We start from the raw sequence: 21,197 nt of genomic DNA, 5'->3' as shown, positions 1-21,197 counted from the left end.
ACCTTTTCCTAAAATCACTTGCAAATGGATTGTAAGAGTGTATTTATGAGTGATTCTAGGAAAGTTAAAAGGTGTTTTTTAATGATAAAAACATCCCCTTATAAATGGATAGCAAATTTTTAAAAATTACTTTTAAAATGAATTTTAAACTAATACTTGATAAGTAATTATTTCAAAATTAAACTTTTATCGTACCACATTACTAAAAGCTAATATTAAAAGCACTTCATTGTATTCCATAAAAATGTTTTTAATATAAGTACTTATAAGTTATAATAGAAACGATAAAGATAAAAACGCTTTTATCATAATCATTTCAATCCATTGTAAAAAGATATATTTATGATATACTTTTCCTCATGTGATAAGTGAAATAATTATATATTATGCAAAGTATGTTCTTATTAGGTTGAGTTCATAGAGCATTTTAGAAATTTTATGTCTAATTTTAATATAATAAAATTACCCAAAAGAGGATAGGTTGAATAAGAAGTTCCTCAATTAGTCCCAAATTAATGCTTTATTACCAATTTTTAGTTTGTTCCTTTAAATTAATTATATATCAATCATAATCAATCTCATGCAAGTATAAATAAAATCAATCAATAATACAAGACGAGATGTAATATGGAAAAATGACTTAAGTTATTAGGTGTAAAAAAACAATAGGTGATTTATCAATCACTAAATAATTCACTAATGATGAGAAATTAATACAATTTTTACCTTATCACATGTACCTCCTCTTTAGGATCTTATACCACCCACACCTATAGTTCTTGTCTAATTCATAGAATCTTATACTATCAACACCCATAGTTCTTTTCTTAGTCTTTGATGGAGTGGGTTCCTTAAAACCTCTTTATTGAAGTTTCACAATGAGATATTTAAGGCTTGTTTGGTTGCTGTTTCTAAAAACTATTTTTTGTTCTTTAAAACAAAAAACACTTAAAAACATGTTTGACAATTGTTCTTTGTGTTTTTTGTGTTCTCAATTTGATGGTTTTGGAGAACAATCTCAAGTTGTTTTCCCTATTTTTTACATTGTGAACTGAAGGCATTCCCGGTCAAAGCATTGATTCTGTGTGGGGGGGGGGGGGGTTGCGGCGCTCAAGCCTAATTATACATTCTAGTAGATTGCTCGAATGTACTCCCCAGGTGGGAAAGAAGCAACTTGAGCAGTTGCGGTAATATAGAGGGTGGATTGATGTAGATACAATTATTAGACCAATTTCCAGGGGTCGCGAACCGACCATAAAACCCTGTTCCCGACTTAGGGTTAGCGGTACTCTGTCTAAAGAGTAGGGATGTAGGAACAGAGTTGAATACACACACATACACAGACAAAGAACAAATCACAAACTCTCAAACCCTCAAAAAATGCATCATACAGTAAATTGAACTAAATCCCAAATTCATAAACAAATAACAAACCCTCAAATTTGTGTTTTTATTTTTATTTTTATTTTTCTAATTTCTTTCTCCAAATGAGAAAATTGATGGTGACAATGTCAGTGATGATGACTACTGCAATATGAGCTTCATATGGAAAAATTGATGGTGGCAATGTTGGTAATGGTGACTATTGCAATTTGAGCTTCATATGGAATGACAGAGGTGGATAAATATGTGCGTTTGTGAGAGAGAGATAAGAGAAGGAGTAGGGGAATGAAGGTGATGAGATGAAAGAGGAAGAGAAAAGCGTAAATTATGTAAAAGTAGCAACCATGAGAGCAAGAAGTAGAGATCACACGAGAGATTTCAAAGGACAACGAAGAAGGTGGGGAAATAATTTGGGGGTTAGGGTTGGTATGGAAAAGGTTTAAAAGGTAAAAAATAAAAATAAAAAATTATTAAAAATTGATACAATTTTTTTTTAAATTTTAAAATTATAAAAATTAATTTTAAAATGAATACAATAATTTTTTTTAATATATTTAAAATATTAAGTTGATAATTTAAAAAAAAAGTATTTTACAAAAAAAATAAACATGAAAAAGGCTATAGATTTATAGATTAATTTAATTGTCAAATTATTTTTATGTTTAAATATATCTATTATTTTTATTTTAAAAATTAAATTAATTGGAAAGGATGTTGGAGGGATAAGGTTTGGTAGAAAGTAGAGAAAAAAAAGGACAGATTCTTAAAATAAAATTTCAAATAAATATTTACTTATAAATAATAAATCTTTGAATTAATAATATTTCTCATATTTAAAATAATAAAATATGTCTTATTTTATATAATTATCAATAATTTCTTTAAATATTTGCTGCAATATTTCTACCATTAATTTAGAGTTTTAAATTTGAATTATAACTATTTATTGAAGAGGATTACCTTATTGTCAATCCTCATTTATTATGATATTTAACGGTTTATTATTAAAATATTTCATCTTCTTATTTATTGTAATTAAAATAAAATAAAGGCAAAATCAAAACGTAAAATAAAATAAAAACAAAATCAAAATTTAAAATAAAATAAAAAACTAAAAATGTAATTTGATTTTCCATTCAAATCCATGACCTCTTATTATTATCTTTTGTTAAATTTTATTTATTTATATCTTTTTTCATAAATCGAGAGGAGTTAAGAAAAAAACATTTAATTAAAAAAAAAAACCAACTTTCAAACATGTTTTTTATTTTATTTGTTTTAAAACACTTTTTTTTTTCTTAACTCAACTAAACATGTTTTTTGGGTTTTTGAGAATAAAAACTATTTTTTAGAATTCAGTTTCTAAACCAATTTTGTTTTTGAGAACACTAAAAATTGTTTTCCAAACGGTTTTCAAAAGCACCAACCAAACAGACCTTTAACCTTTATTAAAACATAATATACTTTTAAGATAGATCTTAAAAAATTTGATGATCCTGAATCAACTTGAATCTAAATCTATTGAAGTCCTAAATTATCTTGAAACAAATAAGACCTAAGAAAGTTGATGGTGCTTGTTTTTTAGCTAAATAGAAATTGAAATCAATTCACCCAGAAATTAAAATCAAAGTCAAAATAATAATTTATTGAATTAATCAAAATACAATTTAAATTTTTATTTTTTTATAACTTTTATATTATTATTTTTCAAATAATTAAAGCTTTAAAAAAAAATTGTTTAAACAAGTAATTATTAGAAGCTTCCAACTTTTAAGAAGTCAATAAAAACTTATTTTATAATTTTTTATTTTTCTTATATAGGAAGTTATTTTATATTTAATCAAAACTTTATTTTAAGCCTCATGGGCAAAATCTTCCCAAACACTAAAAATTGTGTTTGAAAATAAAATAAAAATTTAAGAATATTTGGGTAGAAAAGCTTTAGAGTGTTAGTTCATGTGATTTAAAAACAATTTTTTATTTATTTTTAAAAACATATATATATTTTAAATTTCTAACTGTTTTTTGGAAATAATTTTTAAAAATAAAATAAAATAGAAAACAATTTTTAAAAAATAAGCATAAATTGATTTTACCAATGTTAAAAGTAAAAGAAAAATATGAGTTCGTTTGATCATATTTTTTAAGGTTATGTTTGGTTCCCGGAAAATACTAAGGAAAGAAAAAAAATACAGAGGAAAATTATTTTTTTATGTTTGGTTGTCATATGAAAAATATTAAAGAAAATAAAATATAATTAAAAGCTTATATATTTTTAAATTATTTAATCTTTATATTAATGAGTTAAAATAAATAAAATGAGTTTGAAGTAAAAAAAATAATTTATCAACTTTTAATCTATTTTTTTTATTTTCTTTCACTTTTTCTTTCCTTCTATTTTTTCTTTGTATTTTCTTTCCTTCTATTTTTTCTTTGTATTTTCTTTCCTTTGCATTTTTCTTCAAATTTTCTGGGAACCAAACATAGGCTAAAACTTGTTTTTAAAAACCATTTTTAAGTTAAAAGAATAAAAAAAATAGTTTCTAAAAACTTTTAGAAAATATGGTCAAATGATTCTTATTTATATATTTTTAAATAAGTAAATTTTCATTTAATTAAAATATTTAAAAACACCATAATTACCAATATCTTTAATAAAAAATGTTTTAAATTAAACTTTAAAAAAATGAAATTTAGTGGCATTGTAATGATTTAGATTCTTTATCAATTTTACATTTGTAGATTTGCTTGAAATATATTCAAATAATTGATAAATAATCATATAATCAAATATAAAATCTAAAACCTAATATAAATTCTTTAAATATTAAAAAATCTAATATTAAGATCACCCTTTCAGGAAAGGAACTAGAAAGGAATGGCATTCATGTAATTTACATGAAGAGCAAAGGTCGTCAACATCTTATATACCACTGTCCAACACCGAAACCCCCTTTTCCTTCTTCCACCTCTCTCTCTCCCGGAGTTTGTGACCGAACAATGGATGAAAGGCCTGTCACTCTAGACCCAATCCTCACCGGCGACGGCGACGATGGAACCACCGATGCTCACAGCACCCACCGCAACAACCACGGTTGGTTCAACTTTACTCCATACTCCCGAATTCCCCTCTGATCACTCCAGTATCAGCACCTCCGCGCCGCTCCGTAGGCTGGCGTGAGTGCTTCCGGAGCTGATCATATGCCCGAACTCGCCTTTCCGGAGTCTGGACGGCAGCACAGCCGAGATCTGGAAATTTCAAGATCTCGTTCGGAGGGGCGAGATCTCGCAATTTCTCAGTCGAGAATTGCCGGTTTTGGCGAATTCTGCAGTGTGTTTTTGCGTCGGTTTGATAGTTCTAGGAGGTTACTGATCGTTTTGGGATATCGGTGATTGAATTTTTAGGTTTTAGTCTGTGTGTTGCGTAGAAATATTATAAATAATTTCATGTTAGTTTTATTGATTATGTGTGCATAGGTATGCAAGTGTGGATTTATTTAGCTTTGGTTGGTCAATAATTAATAAGTCATACTGATCATGGATGCAGAAGAGAAAGCTGTTGAATCTGATAACATGAAGGAACAGGTGTGAACCTATTTCAATGTTGTTTCCATTTGTTTGTGTTGGTAAAATGTGTTTTTGATAATGAATCGGCTTCTGTTATGGTGTCAGCAGCCCCCTACTGCGAGAAAAGAGAGGTCGGATTCTTCTAATTCTCCTCAGGATGCTGCTTCTATTCCTCATCCAAGGGATGCCGTTGCTGGTGGAGACCGCACTGTCTACTCACCTAGTGTTTATGCTCCTCAGGCGCAGGCCTTCTATTATGGAGGTTAGTTTTTCCGCTGCTTGAATTTGAGTCCAATATGCCATCACATATGTGCAGTGGTTCAATTACGTTAAAAAAACTAGCCACCTTATTGCATGGAAAGCAAACTAAATAAATTTGCAAGGGAACAAAAATCGAGCTATTCCTAGGCTCAATTCAATTCTAAGTATGTCTAATGATATCATTCGAAGTGGAAGCCTAATGCCAGAAAGATAATGAAAACAATTAGCCCAGTAATTTTATTTCTTTGATAGAATTTCTACCAAGTTAACAGGATAAAGTGTTCAATTTATTAGGAAATGTCATTGTCCTATTTCAACTTGCTATATTGAGGCATCGAGCCACACATGCTATCATGAGATGTAAGTACTATGGGCATTTTAACTTACCACTGAGCTCCATGTGTTCCAAAGCACCATGCATATGGGGGCATTAGATGTCCCCTATCAGGTGGAATCTTGAGCTTTGTGAATGCCCACAAGACATGGATGGCTCATCCAGGGCATATGCGAAAGGGGGGATAGATGCACTTTGACTTAGTTGCTTTTGAGGGACCTTTTTACTTAGTTGCCATCTTCTATTAAGGCAATGAATGGGGCTAGTTTCTATTTACTCAGTCTCCAGAATAACAAGATTTAGCTTTATTTGCATGGATCATCCTCAGAGGTGCTCTCTAGGTATGACATACTAATACTAATGTGCTGGCTCAAGTGAGGTATTTTGACTCAATGCACCTCAGTGTTGGACTAGGACCTTTTATTGTTGAGCATTTGGGATTGATGTGAGGGAACTCTAATTGTTGACTAGTGATGGAGGCTTACTAAGGTGGAATTAAGTTGTATATATGCAAAACAGTCTTAGTGAATTTGAGAAGAAAGAGGGAACTGTTAGTGGGTTGGGGACACTTGCATGCAAAAAAGACTAGGGAGAAAACAAAGCTCCCAACAGAAACCACCCAAGCTTCCAACCATAAGTAGAGGTGAAAGATTGGTTCACTGGATTCAGGGTTATGAAATCCACAATAAAGCTAACAAGCAAGATGACTTTTCTCTTGGCTGGTGTATTAGCTTCCTAACTTGCCAATCTTGTTTTGTGAGAGAGTGGACAATACAAAACTCTAGCAAGATTCAAAACCTCTTCCTTAAATGGTCATATCTCCATGGCCCTTTTCTCCTGTTTTTCACCCAAGAAAGAAATGTCACCAAATCTCCCTCCTTTACTGTATTGGAGCCACCCAACTGTCTTTTCATTGCCTATAAAAGAAAAGCCAGTATCTCTCTTCTGGTGGCTAGCCCGAAAGCAGCTGCCATGGAGAAAGCTTAGATGATTTCATTTTTATGATCTTGATGAGCTGTCAATTCCCAGTTCTCATTTAACCTGGATTATCTATGGAATAATGGTCAAAGTTGAGGTTCAGGATACCCACAGGTGGAGTCCACACAACCTGAAACTCCATCACCCTTCTATGTGAGAAGGAGACTGGTGTTTGATCCAGTAAAATAATGCTAAAGGGGATTCCAATAAACCCCTCAATGACTTATATTCAACAAGATGCAAGCAAAAGAATATTCTCCTACAATTTAACCATCTCTTTCTGTCCTCAGGATTCCTGATGTACTTCTCCAACTAAGTAACCCACTACATAGTAAAAATATCTTCCTTAGCAGAATCCTCCCTCTAGGACTGATACCAAATCCTCGGCAAGAGAGAAACATCATATCTAGAACACCTCTAGGAAAATCCATGGAAACCTTGCTATTGAAATCCGTCTATGTCTTATCTTTTTTTATATTTTTAATTAATGAAAAAGACTTGTCTATTTCTGATATTGAAAAAAATAAAACAAAATTTGTCTCATAACTTCATTGCAAAGGAGCAATGGAGGAACGTATGGTCTGTAAATTCCCTACTTCCCAAGCATAGCACAATGATGAGGACTGAAACAATGATGAAGCACAACACCTGGGTACATGACAAGAGGTGAGGAGTGAAATGAGAGAAAGAGAAATCTAGTCTTCACAATTTAACTCATCTAGAAAATGTAGAAGGAACTCTTCCCCTCCAAATGAGATCCCCTGGACCAAGGAATTAAATGGGAATTATAGATGCAGTTCTTCAAAAGTCCTCTGACTTTTCAAAGCATTGATGTCAAGCTAAGAGGAGTTGCCCTGCTTGTAAGACACCTCAGTTTGTCTTCATGACCCTCCTATGAGACCCTCTGATGTCCTTAAGTGTCTTCAGCATGACTCAGCTATTGGATAAGACCAGTTACCCAATGAATGCAATCACATTATGCTTCTATTTTTGCATTTTCTTCTTTTAGTTTATAGGATCAACTTATGTGATTATTTCTCATCTGTGATTTAGCAACAGGCTATGACAATGCCGCTGGTGAATGGGATGAATATCCCCCATATATTAATGCTGAAGGACTTGAAATTGGATCTCCTGTAAGTAAGATCTACTGCTCCATCATCTTTATGCATTTGTACCTCAGATATAACTTATTGTATTTTTCTTTAATATTTGATCTTGTTTAGGGTATCTACAACGAAAACCCTTCTCTTGTATTTCATGCTGGTTATGGTTACAGTCCACAAATGCCGTATGGACCATATTCCCCGGTCACAACTCCTCTACCGTCTGTTGGTGGAGACGCCCAGTTATACTCTCCTCAGCAATTTCCATTCTCAGGGCCACCTTATTACCAGCAGCTAGTTCCTCCTAGCATGCCTTATATCACTTCACCAACTCCAGTTTCACAACCTGAATTGACCAGCTTAGTGACTGTTGATCAACAAGGTGAAGGAATGCTTTTTGGGCCCAGACCTGGTTATCCCCCTCCATTGGGATCTTTTGGTAGAGGCAACTTTCCTGGAAATCCTGGTACTCTTGGTTTTCATGATTTGCAGCAAGGATTTGATGGATTCAGATCTGGCGGACTTTGGTCAGATTGGCCAAAATCTTCAGACAGGCAGAGATCTTTGACGCCATTGTCACCTGCAGTTTCTCCACAACCAATTGGCACACTAGGCTCATTTGGGCAAAATATTGGAATGGTTTGTTCTCTTACCACTAACCACTGCATGCCTGTTAGTTTAGCTGTTACATTTTTTATGTTTCTTTTTAAGCATATTCTTAGTGGTTCCCTTATTTTTGAACTTCTATCCACCACCAGTCCTTTTTCATCTGTCTGGCTCTATTTCTGCTTCTTTGATTCTCGTTTTACAGACTGGAAGTCATGATTCAAACTATTTTGTGAGCTTAAGTTCAACTTCTTAAGCAAATACATCTCATCTTCAATTGTATAGGTTGACCATAATATCTTATTTCATTCCCCTTATCAATTTGATCATGTTTTGATGCAGCCCCAATGATGACAGTTTTGTTCTATTACCAGAACACTAAGGATCACACACAAACAGCAAAACAGCCAAATAGCAAAAGAATAGGTTTTGGACAAATATTTCGGTGAAGAAACTTAATGTCCATGATAAGAAACTGGATTGAAAAGTGGTTTATGACTTGAAAGAACTATTTTTCTGATCAGAAACAAAGATGGATTTTTATTAAGAAAAGAAAGAGAGAAGGATAAGGGGTCCTTCTCTCAAACTACAAAATGATCAAAGTAAGAGTATACTCCTCCACTATGAATTACAAACCGAGAGCCAACTTAGCTGAATAACATTAAGTGGAACTTCCGTAAAAGCGTTGAAACAAGAGGCCTAAAGGGAGGAGTAGAAATAAGTAGATCCCACAACGTCTCTTCTGTTCTCCATCTATCCAAAAAAATCCTAACATTTTTCTTTTGCCACACAATCCAAATAATAGTGAGGCAAACAATTTGCCAAAGGGTCCTACCTCTCAATGAATTCCTCAATCCTTTAAAAGAGATAAGCATCATATCTCCAATACTCCTCGACGCCACCCAAGCCAAATTGGCTAAAGTGAAGAGCTTATGCCAAAGACCCAAAGATAATGGGCAATGTAGAAAAAGATGGTCAGTTGATTCTCCACTTCCTTTGCATAAAATGCATCAATGTGGACTAAGGGATTTGTAGGGTCTTCTCACATGTAGCAAGTTATTGGTATTTGCCTTCTTATGCGCCACCAACCAAGCAAAGGGTTTGTCCTTTGAAGGAGCTTTTGAAAGAACTATTAGTTATACAAGTACAGGTTCTCAGGTACCTTTTCCTTTATACCGATTAATTACTTTATTAGTTTTAGGTAAACAAACTTTCCCAGATCTAGATACATTGCAGAAAACATTTTAGGTGCTATGTGGAAGTCCAATAACTATCTGTTCTGCTTCTATTGCCATTTTTAAGTGTATGGATTACCAAGTGTTTTAATTGCTTGCTCTGAATTCCCTTTTAGATATTATTTATGTCCATATGTATGTCTCCACATGTTAGTCTTGTAAGTTCCTTCGTCTTTGAGATGTTTATGTGTACAGTATTGCAATATTATGCTTACTTTGCGCGTGTGCATATGAATATACTATTTATTGTATCAAGTGAAACAATAATTGCCCAAGTGATTGATTCTCATCTTTGGCTATGATGGCAAAATGATTTATCCTGTTGTATCAATACTTATGGGAATGGTGTCAGTTGAAAGTCAATAAGAACTGACCAAGTTACAGTGTCATCAATTCAGCCTTGGAAAAGCAAGGTGCCTCTTTGTTAACATTTCCTATTTAATGCTTTTCAGGCTTCTCAGCAGCAAAGATCATTTTATGGGTTTGGATCCAGTTCAAATTCCTATAACAGAGGTTACCTGCAAGCTGGTTTTAATCAGGGCTCTAGCTTTGGAAGTGCACCTATTTCCAGTTTGGGAATGAATGGTCGGGCCTGGCTTTCTCTTGACAGCAGCAGGCGGCGTGGCAGAGGCAGTGGCTCTCTTTGCAGTTGTAATGGCACACTTGATATCCTCAGTGAGCAGAACCGAGGACCGCGGGCCTCAAAGCCAAAGAGTCAGATCACTGCTGAACATGGTTCTTCCATTGATAATAACAAACATAGCACATCAACCGCCAAAACCAATGACGGGTTGTACAACCAGCTGAGCTTTGTCACAGAGTACAAAGATGCAAAGTTCTTTATCATAAAATCTTACAGTGAAGATAATGTTCATAAGAGTATTAAATATGGTGTCTGGGCCAGCACGCCAAACGGGAACCGAAAGTTAGATGCTGCTTATCGTGAAGCAAAGGAGAAGCAAGCCGCCTGCCCAGTCTTCCTCTTGTTTTCGGTAAATTCTCCAATTCTATCTTATAGGAACAAGAGTAACTAGGAATTGGTTTTCATTTTTCATTATTTCTATCTGATAAGTATAGCAAACTAGGTACTATTAGGAAACTTTGGAATGATATTACCATAATATTTTGATGGGCAAACAAAAATATTGAATTATTAAAAAAATAATAATAACACAAATGATAATAAAAATATGCAGTAGGAATAAGGCAAGAATTTATGATAATACAAATGAATTGATGGTAGCCATGAACAGTGAGTAATTTAGATTCCAAAGCCATGACTTAACTAGGTTAATGTTAGGAATACTATAGTGAAAATTCAGGAATAAATTTTTGAGTGGGGTGAGGTGATGCATATGTTGCATACAAGGTTTATTGACAATATTTGATGATGCCATAGATGGTTGAAGAGTTATCTAATTTATTATGTGAACTTGATGAAAGAGTTCAGTCATAATTGGCTCTATACTATGTGCAAAAACTAATCAATTTTGTGATGAGGGCATAAGATGAAGGTATTCTACTTTCTTTCTCGTAAGCCTTGATTCTTTGAATGAAAGCTACCCTCTAGAAAAAAATTCATGCTTCCATTGGATATGTTTTTGCAAAATCTACCTTGCCTTTTGTAATGACTACTAGAACTTGCTTATAGGAAATCATTTCCAGAAGCGTCATGTTCTTTACTGTTCCTGAGGAAAAATTTTCTTCAAAGATTTGTGGAATTAGTTGGCAGCCATGTTGCATGGTTCAGGTGTGGGTGTCAGGTATGAATATGTGTGTAGGTGTCTAATACTTCACACTTACACATTTTAGGGTATGAGGATTCAGCTAAGAGGTATTGATACTTTGATATGAGCTAATAAAATGAAAAAAAGAAAGAAAAATGATTCAAGCATCAATAAAAAACAAAGTTACAGCCAACTCTCTTTTCTCGGTGTAATTATCTACTAAAGAAGTTGAAGATAAAAAAAAAAAAAAGGTAAATAAGGTGTTGCTTGGATCCACTTCTTGATTTTAGTTTTTAAAAATAGAAAATAATAGTAACTCTTATATAAAATGTAAGAACTCTTCAAGACTTACCATAAAAAGTCGTGGGAGGTTCTAGGTACAAGTCCCAATAGGGAAAAAAATTTACCTTTCAAAATAAATAAATAATTATGACTTTTAAAAACTATTTTTCTTAAAAAAAAAAATACAGAAATTGTATCCAAACAAGCACTGAATAAATCAAAATCAAATAGTTAGATCCAAAGCAAAGTAGGAGTATCTGGTAAGGATCCCATACCTACACTCATGTTGAGTTAGGTTGACACTTTGTGAAGTTGGAGGATCCAAGTACAATAGTTTGGCACCACTTTGTTACTGTGTGCAAGGAAAGTTTATGTTGCAAAGGATGAATCTGTACATATCTTGCCTTGCTTGACATTGAACTTGTCACTGGACCTAGTGCTACAAGAGTGTGTGAGAATATCATTTTCCATTCTACTCATGTTAACCAGTCACTGTACATTGCCCTTGAGGCCTAGCTCAAGTGGTAAAGGGATGGGAAGGGTTTGTGGGAGGTTCCAGGTTTTCAAGTCCAACGGTGACAAAAATTTACCTATATAAAAATAAAAATCAGTCACTGTACATTGGACAGACCTCTTCTTTAGTCTTCTGAGGCAGACTTTGTAAAGATACAGTGAAGATTGGAGTACTTGGAAATGAATATCATCATTTACCATTCGAAGAAAATTATTCTAATCTTGGAGCTATGAATTGTTTTTTGTATATACTCATATGGTATTTTACTATAGTATAGGCTGACTTAGTACCTTGGAGGCTTCAGACATACTTTCTAATTAGTTCGTTGTTTTTCTCAGAGGATTCCTCATACTTCTTTATCCTTAATTTAATACTGTTGTTTCCGATTATATGTATATATCGTCATTTACCAATCAATAATATGTTTGTTTCTGATGAAAAAAAAAGAAGAAAGATTGAAGTACTCGCATCAGCAGGACTTTGAATAATGCTTTAAGCATATTTCTAGCCCCTTTTATAAATTATGGTTACCAGCTATTTTTTATCCTCATCACAGTGTCTGTAATCCAATTTCTTCCTTGATTATCGCTTTTCTATTGCTTTCATTTCCAACCCTCCCCCTTTTTTTTTATCATAATTTTTTTTTTTTACTCTATGTAGGTGAATGCAAGTGCACAGTTCTGTGGGGTAGCTGAAATGGTTGGTCCAGTAGATTTTGACAAGAGTGTGGATTACTGGCAGCAAGATAAGTGGAGTGGGCAGTTCCCTGTCAAGTGGCATATAATCAAAGATGTCCCAAATAGTCAGTTTCGTCACATTGTACTTGAAAATAATGACAATAAGCCTGTAACCAACAGTCGCGACACACAAGAGGTAAGAATTCTTTTGAGATTTCTCTAAGTGATTTGTATATTTTTCATTGCTTGACTGCTTTAGGAACAGAGCAGCTCTAAAATATTGGTACTCTTCCTGTTCCACAATAATTCAAACGCAACTAAAGCCAGAAATTTAGATGTGCTATCTGGAACTAGCTGTAGTGGTTTATCTTGGTGTCATTGTTCTTGAATATTCCCTGTTAAAAGATTTTTAGTAAGTGGTTTTCTTTTTCAGGAAGCTTCTTAGGTCTGAAACTATCACAGCAGTGAAATAAAAAACCTGATGTTGATATCTTCTTTTAAATCACAGTGTGCTTTTGCTGATGAGTTGTGTTGCCTGTTGCTCCAAAACCTGTTCCATCTTTCCATAAACCCGGGGTTCTGGATTGTTACCTGTTGGTCATGAATTCAATATTTCTTGAAAAAAAAATAAAAATTTGAAACTAGATTGTCATTGACTTCTCTGTTATAGCATTCTTTGAGGTGATTAGTGATATTCACTTCGAACTGGATTTCAGCTTTTGTGATTTTATGGTATACCTTTATACTCGGTGTCTGTGTTCTAATTATATCCAACTTCTTTTTCTTGTGCCCGCATTGCAGGTGAAACTGGAGCAGGGTATTGAGATTTTGAACATTTTCAAGAACTATGAAACTGATACATCCATTCTAGATGATTTTGACTTCTATGAAGACCGGCAAAAAGCCATGCAAGAGCGGAAGGCCAGGCAGCAGGCCAGCCTGATGGTGGTTGGAGGAAATGAGCACAGAAACGCTGTTACATTGTCCACCGATTTCATCAAGCAGATGTCCAAGAGCTACGCTCAGGTTGTTCGCCTGGATGATTGTGGCAAGGATGGCACCATGCCCGACAGAGCTGGCCCTGCCTCCGACCCCTCCATGGGTGCTAGGGTTAAACTTGATGACGCCATGACCACCGCTGCTGTGTCTTCTGCTCAGTCCAGTTAGAAAGATCGAGTCTGCCCCAGGCGTCTTCTGCAGACTTTGCTGTAATGTATATGACACAAACCTCTGATTCTCTACACATCAAGCTCTAAATTATGTTTCGCTGAGAAGAGCGAAGATCGGTGTCCGTCTGCCCTCAGAATTGATCGGGAGTTTGACGGGGCTGATCTATCAGGCTTCATGTATCATATTGTGCCAGCCGGGTGCCGCCTGTCGATTGTAATCCCTAGTTTTTCCCCCCTCTATTTGTCCTTTGCTTTATGTTTCTTGTCTTTTTTTTTTGAATCAGAGTAGTCATGTGAAGATGCTGGGTGGAAGTTTCTGAGTTTGTAAAATTCACCATCTTTGCAGGCAGTTTTAATAAAAAGGAATGCAGCAACAGACCTTGATGTATGAATTCAGCAAAAAGGAAAAATCCGTCTTCTCTCAACTCCCTCTTGTATGGACCGTCCACACTTTGGTATTCTGTATAATTCTCTCAAAAGACTACAAGCTTGTTTGGGACTGTTTTTGAAAAAGTTATTTTGAAATATTTATTTTGTTCTGTGTAGAGTTTTTAAAATAATAAATTAATAATTAAAAAAATAGAGGATATTTTGGAAACTTCGTATCTCATATGAGTGAAACAAAATTGTGAGGATTGTTTTGTGTCGTTTTACTTGTACATGTAAAAATGTGGTAAATAATTGAACAGGTGAGAGATGAATATGTGATTAGATATTAGGGTATAAAACCTGACCAAATCGAGGGACCACAGAATGCTCAACTCTACTTATCTAATGATAACGCTAATGTGAGAAAATCTCAGAAATCTATGCGCCTTTGTTCAATTTTACTCAGACAACTTGACTAACAATTGGACAAGAGACCATTAAATTTCATTTCAATACCATATAGTAAGAATATAGGTTCGTTTGACAATTGTTTTTAATAATAGCTTTTTGTCTTCTAAAAAAAAAACACATTAGATAATAAAAAATTTGTTTTATATTTTTCACTATTTCACTTATTTTCTAAAGGTTGTTTTTAAAAATAATTATAAAATATGTAGAAGGATTTAAAAAACTTAGATATAAAAATAATTTTAAAAATATATTTAAAAATGTTAAAAATATTTTAAGTTTTTAAATAAAATTTTGCTTTACAGAACAATTTTCGAAAACAGTATGTAAACGTATTTCTATGTTTTATTTATTTATTATGTAGTTGGATTTTCGTGGCTATTGAATGGTGTCTCAAGTCTAAGAGCATAGTAATCCATCAATATGACTAGGGATTGGTGAATTTCACCTTTGGTTAATGTCTTAATTGAATTTGGTCCACATTAACTTATAAAAAGACCTTTTTATTATTTGAGGGGACAAAAGAAAAGAAGAGCCAACTGCCATCCATACCTCTTTATCCACAAATAAATATGAATAGGACTGCTTCAAACCCACCCCCCATCCATTTTAACACATCCCTGTCAAGGCCAGACATTATTTCTCCTCCTCCACCATCCACCAAGTGAAATCATTTATTTATTTATTTATTTATTTATTTTTTAATGTTCTAATTTATTATTTATTTATATTTTTATAAATTATGATAATTATATTTTAATAAGAAAAGAAAAAATTACTACAAAAAATAAATAAATATAAAAATAATTATTAGAAATTGGTAAAAAATGGTATCAAAATTAAGGAAGAAAAAAAGGAGATAGAATTATAGAAACATGAAAAGAAATAAAAAATGAGATTAAGAGGGGTATCTAAAATAAGGATTTTTTTTTTTTAAAAAGGAAAAATTCCATTTACTTTAAAATTTTTTTGGACAATTTAATTTTTAAAGTAATTATTTAAAAATTTAATATGATTGTGGAAATCAATAAGTAAATAGGGGTGGGACCGTGCGAGACGACAATATTCAGAAGCCAAGAGAAGTATATGGATGTATGATGTATATATATTGCTTTGAAGTAAGAGACGAAGCGTGGAAAAAGTGAGGTTGTGGGTTTGGAGGTTCCTCCAAGAAATCTGTGGAAAGATGAATATATTGGAGTACGGATCGTCGTTTTCTTCATCATCAACATGGGAGATTCATGGGGCTGGTGGGTGGGCAACCATGGTTGCCGTACTTGTGATCATTTTGTGGCACCTGGGGAGGTTAATCTTCTCCGCTCGCTTCAGATCCTCCTCCAATTCCACACCCACCTCCCTTTCTGCATCTGCAGTGAATCCCCAATTCCGGTATTTAATTTTTCTTGCTTCAAATTCCCTTCTCTCTTATATTGTGTTAATGGGTTTGGAATTCTATTCAACTCTATAGACCAAGTTGCTGAATAAGCAGTTTAGTTCAACGAATTTGAGTTCTCGCTCGATTTTTATTTTTAGGAAATACGGTTTTCCTCCTAAATTCACATTTCTACTGAATTCTATAAACAGCAATTCCAGAATAAGCAGTTTTATTCAGGGGAATAGAATTCTGGGCTCAATTTTGATTTTTTTTTGGAATTAGGGGATTTGGGGAAGTGGGTTTCCCTCCTAAATTCATAATTCTTCTGAATTCTATAAACCACAATTCCAGAATAAGCTGTTTTATTCAGCGGAATGGAGTTCTGGGCTCAAATTTGATTTCGTGGAAATGGGGTTTTTGGGGAAATGGGTTTCCCTCCTAAATTCATAATTCTACTGAATTCTATAAACATCAATTCCAGAATAAGATGTTTTATTCAGCGGAATGGAGTTCTGGGCTTAAATTTGATTTTGTGGAAATAGGGTGTTTGGGGAAGTGGGTTTCCCCCCTGAATTCATAATTCTACTGAATTCTATAAACCACAATTCCAGAATAAACAGTTTTATTCAGCGGAAAGGAGTTCTGGGTTCAATTTTGATTTTGTGGAACAAGGGTTTTTGGGGAAAGTGGATTTCCCTCCTAAGTTCATAATTCTTTCAGTTTTGCTTCAAATCTGAACGTGTGTGTGTTTGTTTGGGTTTGGGCTGGGTTTGTTATAGTCTAAAGAAGAGTTGAGATAATGGGATAGTTTGTTTCCATGTGGTTGTGTTTCTGATGTGCGGGTTATGATGTGTTTATATCTGTAGAATTTCGGAGATCGTCGGAGATGCGGATTTAAAAACTTTGATTGACAATTTGGATGAGAAGCTCAATCTGAATGAGAGATGGGACAATGTGGTTGATAAAAGAAACAATTTCGTTTCCTACAATGCAAAGTGCTGCAAACCAAAGGTTGCTTCTGCTATGCTTAATCCACATGTTATGAATATGAAAATGTTAAAGGCGTGTATATAACTGATTGGAAGCTGGTTCCCTTAGCCTCTAGTTTTATGGGTCTATTGAGTTTGACCTCTTTGGCAATGCAGTTATGAGTATGGTTCGAATTAAATGCCCAAAATTTCTATAATGTTCTTAATTTTTATTTTTTAATAAGGTAGTAAACTATAAATGGAAAAGATTTGGACAAGGCTATCAAGAGAGCTAGCTACTATGAGCCTCATGAGCTCTCCTTGGATGCATACTTGGTGTGAATCTAAAACAAGCTGATGTCGTCATATTCTCCACATCATATGGATTGCACTGCCAAAATTTTGAATCATACTCATTGTGGCACAAATTATTTCAGTTAGTCAAGATGGATTGGGTTTCCCCGAGAAGCATTTCCGACAAGATGTTCATCAATTATAAAGGTTTTGGAATTTCCAAGAGAGGGATAGTTTTGTGGCAAACTGCGTGCATTGCTTTAATTTGGGTTGTGTGGCGGGAAAGAAATGCTAGGATTTTTGAGGATAAAGATAGGAATTCAGAGAATTTATGGGATTCCATTCACTTTCTTGCTTCTCTTTGGGCTTTTTGTTCCATGGTTTTTAAGGGCATTCCCCTTAATGTGTTACAACTAGATTGGCTAGCAGTGTGTAGCTCCAACGGGATGGTCTAGCCAAGAGAGATTGATTCGTTGTTTTTACATTTTAGCTTCTTGTTTTTGTTTTCTTGTTGTTTAGTTTTTCTTTGGTGGGAGGATTCTCCATCCTTCTTTTGTACTTCTTATTTCTTTCAATATATTTCTTTGTTCTTTCCTATAAAAAAAAAAGACTCACACCTGTATTTATGAATGACATGGTGTGCATCTTGAAATTTATCCCAAGAGGTGCTAAGTAGAGGGATTGGGTTTGAGTAAGATATGACTTCTTCCTCTTGATATGCTTAAGCTAAGAATTTTGTATAATTAGCGACTCAATTTTTAAATATCTGTTTATAGTGGTATGTGTAGTGAGGCTTTAATTGACAGTATTTACTGTAAACTTCAAGTGATTACTTCAAGTTGGTGCTTCTGTCTTGTTGCTCCAGGATGGTCCACTAAAATACGTGAGTGTGACAGTGTTTGAGAATTGCTCCACCGAGATGCTGAGAGACTTTTACATGGACAGCGATTATAGGAAGCAGTGGGACAAGATGGTGCTTGAGCATGAGCAGTTGCAGGTGGATGAATCTAATGGAACTGAAATTGGTCGAACAATAAAGAAGCTTCCTCTCTTGACGCCTAGAGAATATGTATTAGCTTGGAGACTGTGGGAGGGAAAAGATAAAACCTTCTACTGTTTTATCAAGGTAACTGTCAGCCTGTCACCAAAATTCAGTCTAATACGCTCCTAATTTCTTTTGTCCAGATTGATAGAGTTTATTGATGCTTAGCGGGACCTATTCATCTCTTATCTTTTCTTCCATTCCAAACTCAGCAAGGACTGTGGATCTTGTCCATTTTAATTTTTTTTTCCAGGTCAAAAGAAGTACCTGGCATGTCAGCTCCCTCTCAGGTTAGGGTTCAATGAAAATTGGAGGTATTGGATAAGAAGACCTGCTAGTTCATATCAGATTGAACGAGTATTCAACAATTGACTGATAATAACTTGTGGGAGAACTAAAATTATGTAGTTCTGTTTGCAAGAGTCCCTAACGGGTTTTAATTTGAATTTGCTTAGCAATGCTGATCATAAAGAGGATTTGATGATTTTGAACTTGCTGAGGGAATTTTTTATTTTTTATTTTCAAGTATAAACTTTTCTTTCCAGCTGTTATTTTTTGTGACCCTTCTGGAAGTTTTATCTCTCTTAGACTTACGATTTTGTTTGTCAATGACCACAATTAGGAATGTGAACATCCTTTGGCATCACGACAGAAGAGATATGTACGTGTTAGTTTCTTTAGATCAGGTTGGCGAATCAGGAAAGGTGAGTGCCTGGTTTACCTTCATTTGTTTTTTTCCTTCAAAGGGGCTGATTTAGTTGTCCTATTATATCAAGCAGCTTTTGCCCTTTTTGAAGCATTGTACTAGACTAAATGGAACTGTTAACTATGAACACCTCTTTCTGTATCTAGTTGGTATGAATTCTGATTTCACGAAAACCCTTTCTAAGGTTTGTGGTATATTCGTTCCACCTGTTTCTAGTGGAAAAACTGACAACAATATGGTAGACAAGGTTTAGAAATATCTAAGCTGCTTGTTATATCCTCCCCAAATGGAAATAGAGACTGGTTTAGTCTGACAGTTTTGTGGACACGAACTATTTAATTACAGTACCCGGAAGAAATGCATGCGAGATCAAAATGGTGCACCAAGAAGATGCCGGTTTGAATGTGGAGATGGCAAAGCTGGCTTTTGCAAAGGGCATCTGGAGCTATGTGTGTAAGATGGATAATGCACTGCGCAAATATTCTGCTATCCACAATTCTCAACAAGGTTCAGCTGTGAGTGCGATTACTCTCATTCAGAAGGTCAGGACTATTTTATTTTATTTTATTTTTTCATTTTTAACTGTTGCTTATAACCACTGGCCAGTTGGTTCTCATGAATAACATTTCTGGTTCAGAAGCTGGCAAGTTCATTATATTGGGTCTCCAGCCAGATATGCTAAATCTATTAGAAATCTGGTCAGCACTGACAGATTGTTTTTTTAGATGGTTAAACTGTTTGAACATGATTGTCAGAATTAAGTTTCCTTCCAATTTTGTGATAAGAATGTGTTATTATCTTATAACCTATATCATTGTCAGCATTGTGGAGTTGAGACATCATAGGTGCCGAAAGAGTCTTGTGCATTTCACACTCAGTTTGACACAGATTGGTTTTAATGGTTCCTAAAAAACCATGTGGTTATAGAAATACGTGAAATGATGCAGGGGTTTCTTAACAAACATAAGTGGTAGAAACCCATGAAATTATGCAGCCTATATGTCCTGATAGCTTCAAATGTTGGGCCAACTATGTATCTCTTGGGACACTTTTATGCAGTGTTTCAATAGTAGTCATTACCAATGGCTAACACAATGTCTTTACTGGTGCCAACCAATTTATTTTCCTCGCCAAGGTAAGTAGGTAGTTGGGTTTCCACACCAGTCATACCCAAATACTGTACCTATGCCTTCATAGAAAATACTGGGTGTCCGAAGTGCTCCATTAATTTTCAGGTGCTAGGCACTTGTATGTTCCATTTTCATTGCTCTTCTCAGCTTGCTCTTTGTATTAATGCAAGATGCTTTCCTTCCATACAGGTCCCGCCTGGGTTAGAAACTATAAACAGCAGGGAGTCCTCATCTCACCTCGAAACCTCTGCTGCAAGTGGCCAAGGCAATAAGAGGAAATTCTCAAGAAGGCCATCAAAGAAATTGGTAGCCAATGGCTTGCTCCTTCTTGGGGTGTTTTGCCTGTCTCGTGGTCACCCCCCTCTGGGTGCTAATGTTGCCATGGCTTACATTTTAAAAAAGCTGACAAAGCGGGGTGCTACACCAAGCCAAAGCGGGCAAAGTTGAGACAAGCCTATTTGTTGCTCCACAGCAACTCATCGCAGACGATCTAGTTAAGCTCACAATATACCATAACTCATACCATATATGCATTAACCTGCATACGCTTTGTCTTAAGTTCCCTTCCCGCATTTTGTTTGCCAGAATAATCAAAGTTACGCATAGCCAGACTCGATTAGAAGGTTTTGTGGGAGTGCAAATGTGTGTCTGTACAGAGAAGTAGAAGGATGGATTGTGGGTTAAAATCCATAGTCAATTGTAATGAATTGTGTTTTGTGGTTGAAGTATGAAACCTGGACTAATCATCAGATTACATATTTTATTCATCTGCAGTTTTCTCATTTTCTCATGATGTGATTCAATCTTGAATCCAGAAATCATAGCTCAACTGCCTATCGATTTTGGTAGCCTACCAACCATATTTACTAATTGTAAAAGAAACAGAGGATTTGATTGAATACTTGTCCAGCCATTTCATTTTCAGAGACCTGTAACAAACCTGAAGGCCAGTTGACCTCAAGACTATCCTCCTAATCGTCCTCCTGGAGGATCTTCCAATTTTTAT

General features: G+C 34.6%; 2 protein-coding genes across 9 annotated transcripts; both read left to right on the top strand.

Annotated features, from left to right (window-relative positions):
• Positions 1-4,238: 4,238 nt before the first annotated feature.
• Positions 4,239-14,264, top strand: LOC100249606 (YTH domain-containing protein ECT4). 7 transcript variants are annotated; one of them, XM_002273543.4, is made up of 8 exons: positions 4,239-4,477; positions 4,931-4,968; positions 5,059-5,212; positions 7,577-7,659; positions 7,750-8,268; positions 9,923-10,462; positions 12,654-12,866; positions 13,472-14,264. In XM_002273543.4, the coding sequence occupies exons 1-8, from the start codon at positions 4,282-4,284 to the stop codon at positions 13,835-13,837; spliced, it is 2,109 nt and encodes a 702-aa protein (XP_002273579.2). In that variant the 5' UTR covers positions 4,239-4,281; the 3' UTR covers positions 13,838-14,264. The 7 variants fall into 7 exon arrangements, with proteins under 7 accessions (XP_002273579.2, XP_059595771.1, XP_010655232.1 ...); XM_059739788.1 differs by having other exon boundaries at positions 4,308-4,477; positions 7,583-7,659; XM_010656930.3 differs by having other exon boundaries at positions 4,309-4,477; positions 5,056-5,212.
• A 1,450-nt stretch (positions 14,265-15,714) lies between these two features.
• LOC104880411 (uncharacterized) lies at positions 15,715-20,958 on the top strand. Of its 2 annotated transcripts, XM_010656935.3 has the most exons (6): positions 15,715-16,065; positions 16,918-17,062; positions 18,179-18,439; positions 18,978-19,059; positions 19,407-19,603; positions 20,381-20,958. In XM_010656935.3, exons 1-6 carry the CDS (start codon positions 15,863-15,865, stop codon positions 20,636-20,638), a joined length of 1,146 nt encoding a protein of 381 aa, XP_010655237.1. In that variant the 5' UTR covers positions 15,715-15,862; the 3' UTR covers positions 20,639-20,958. The 2 variants fall into 2 exon arrangements, with proteins under 2 accessions (XP_010655237.1, XP_010655238.1); XM_010656936.3 differs by lacking the exon at positions 16,918-17,062 and having other exon boundaries at positions 15,743-16,065.
• Positions 20,959-21,197: the final 239 nt, after the last annotated feature.

Source organism: Vitis vinifera, chromosome 9 (assembly GCF_030704535.1).
Source record: "Vitis vinifera cultivar Pinot Noir 40024 chromosome 9, ASM3070453v1".
Classification (NCBI taxonomy): domain Eukaryota; kingdom Viridiplantae; phylum Streptophyta; class Magnoliopsida; order Vitales; family Vitaceae; genus Vitis; species Vitis vinifera.
Note: the sequence above shows the minus strand (reverse complement) of the source record. Positions and strands in the feature narration are given on the sequence as shown.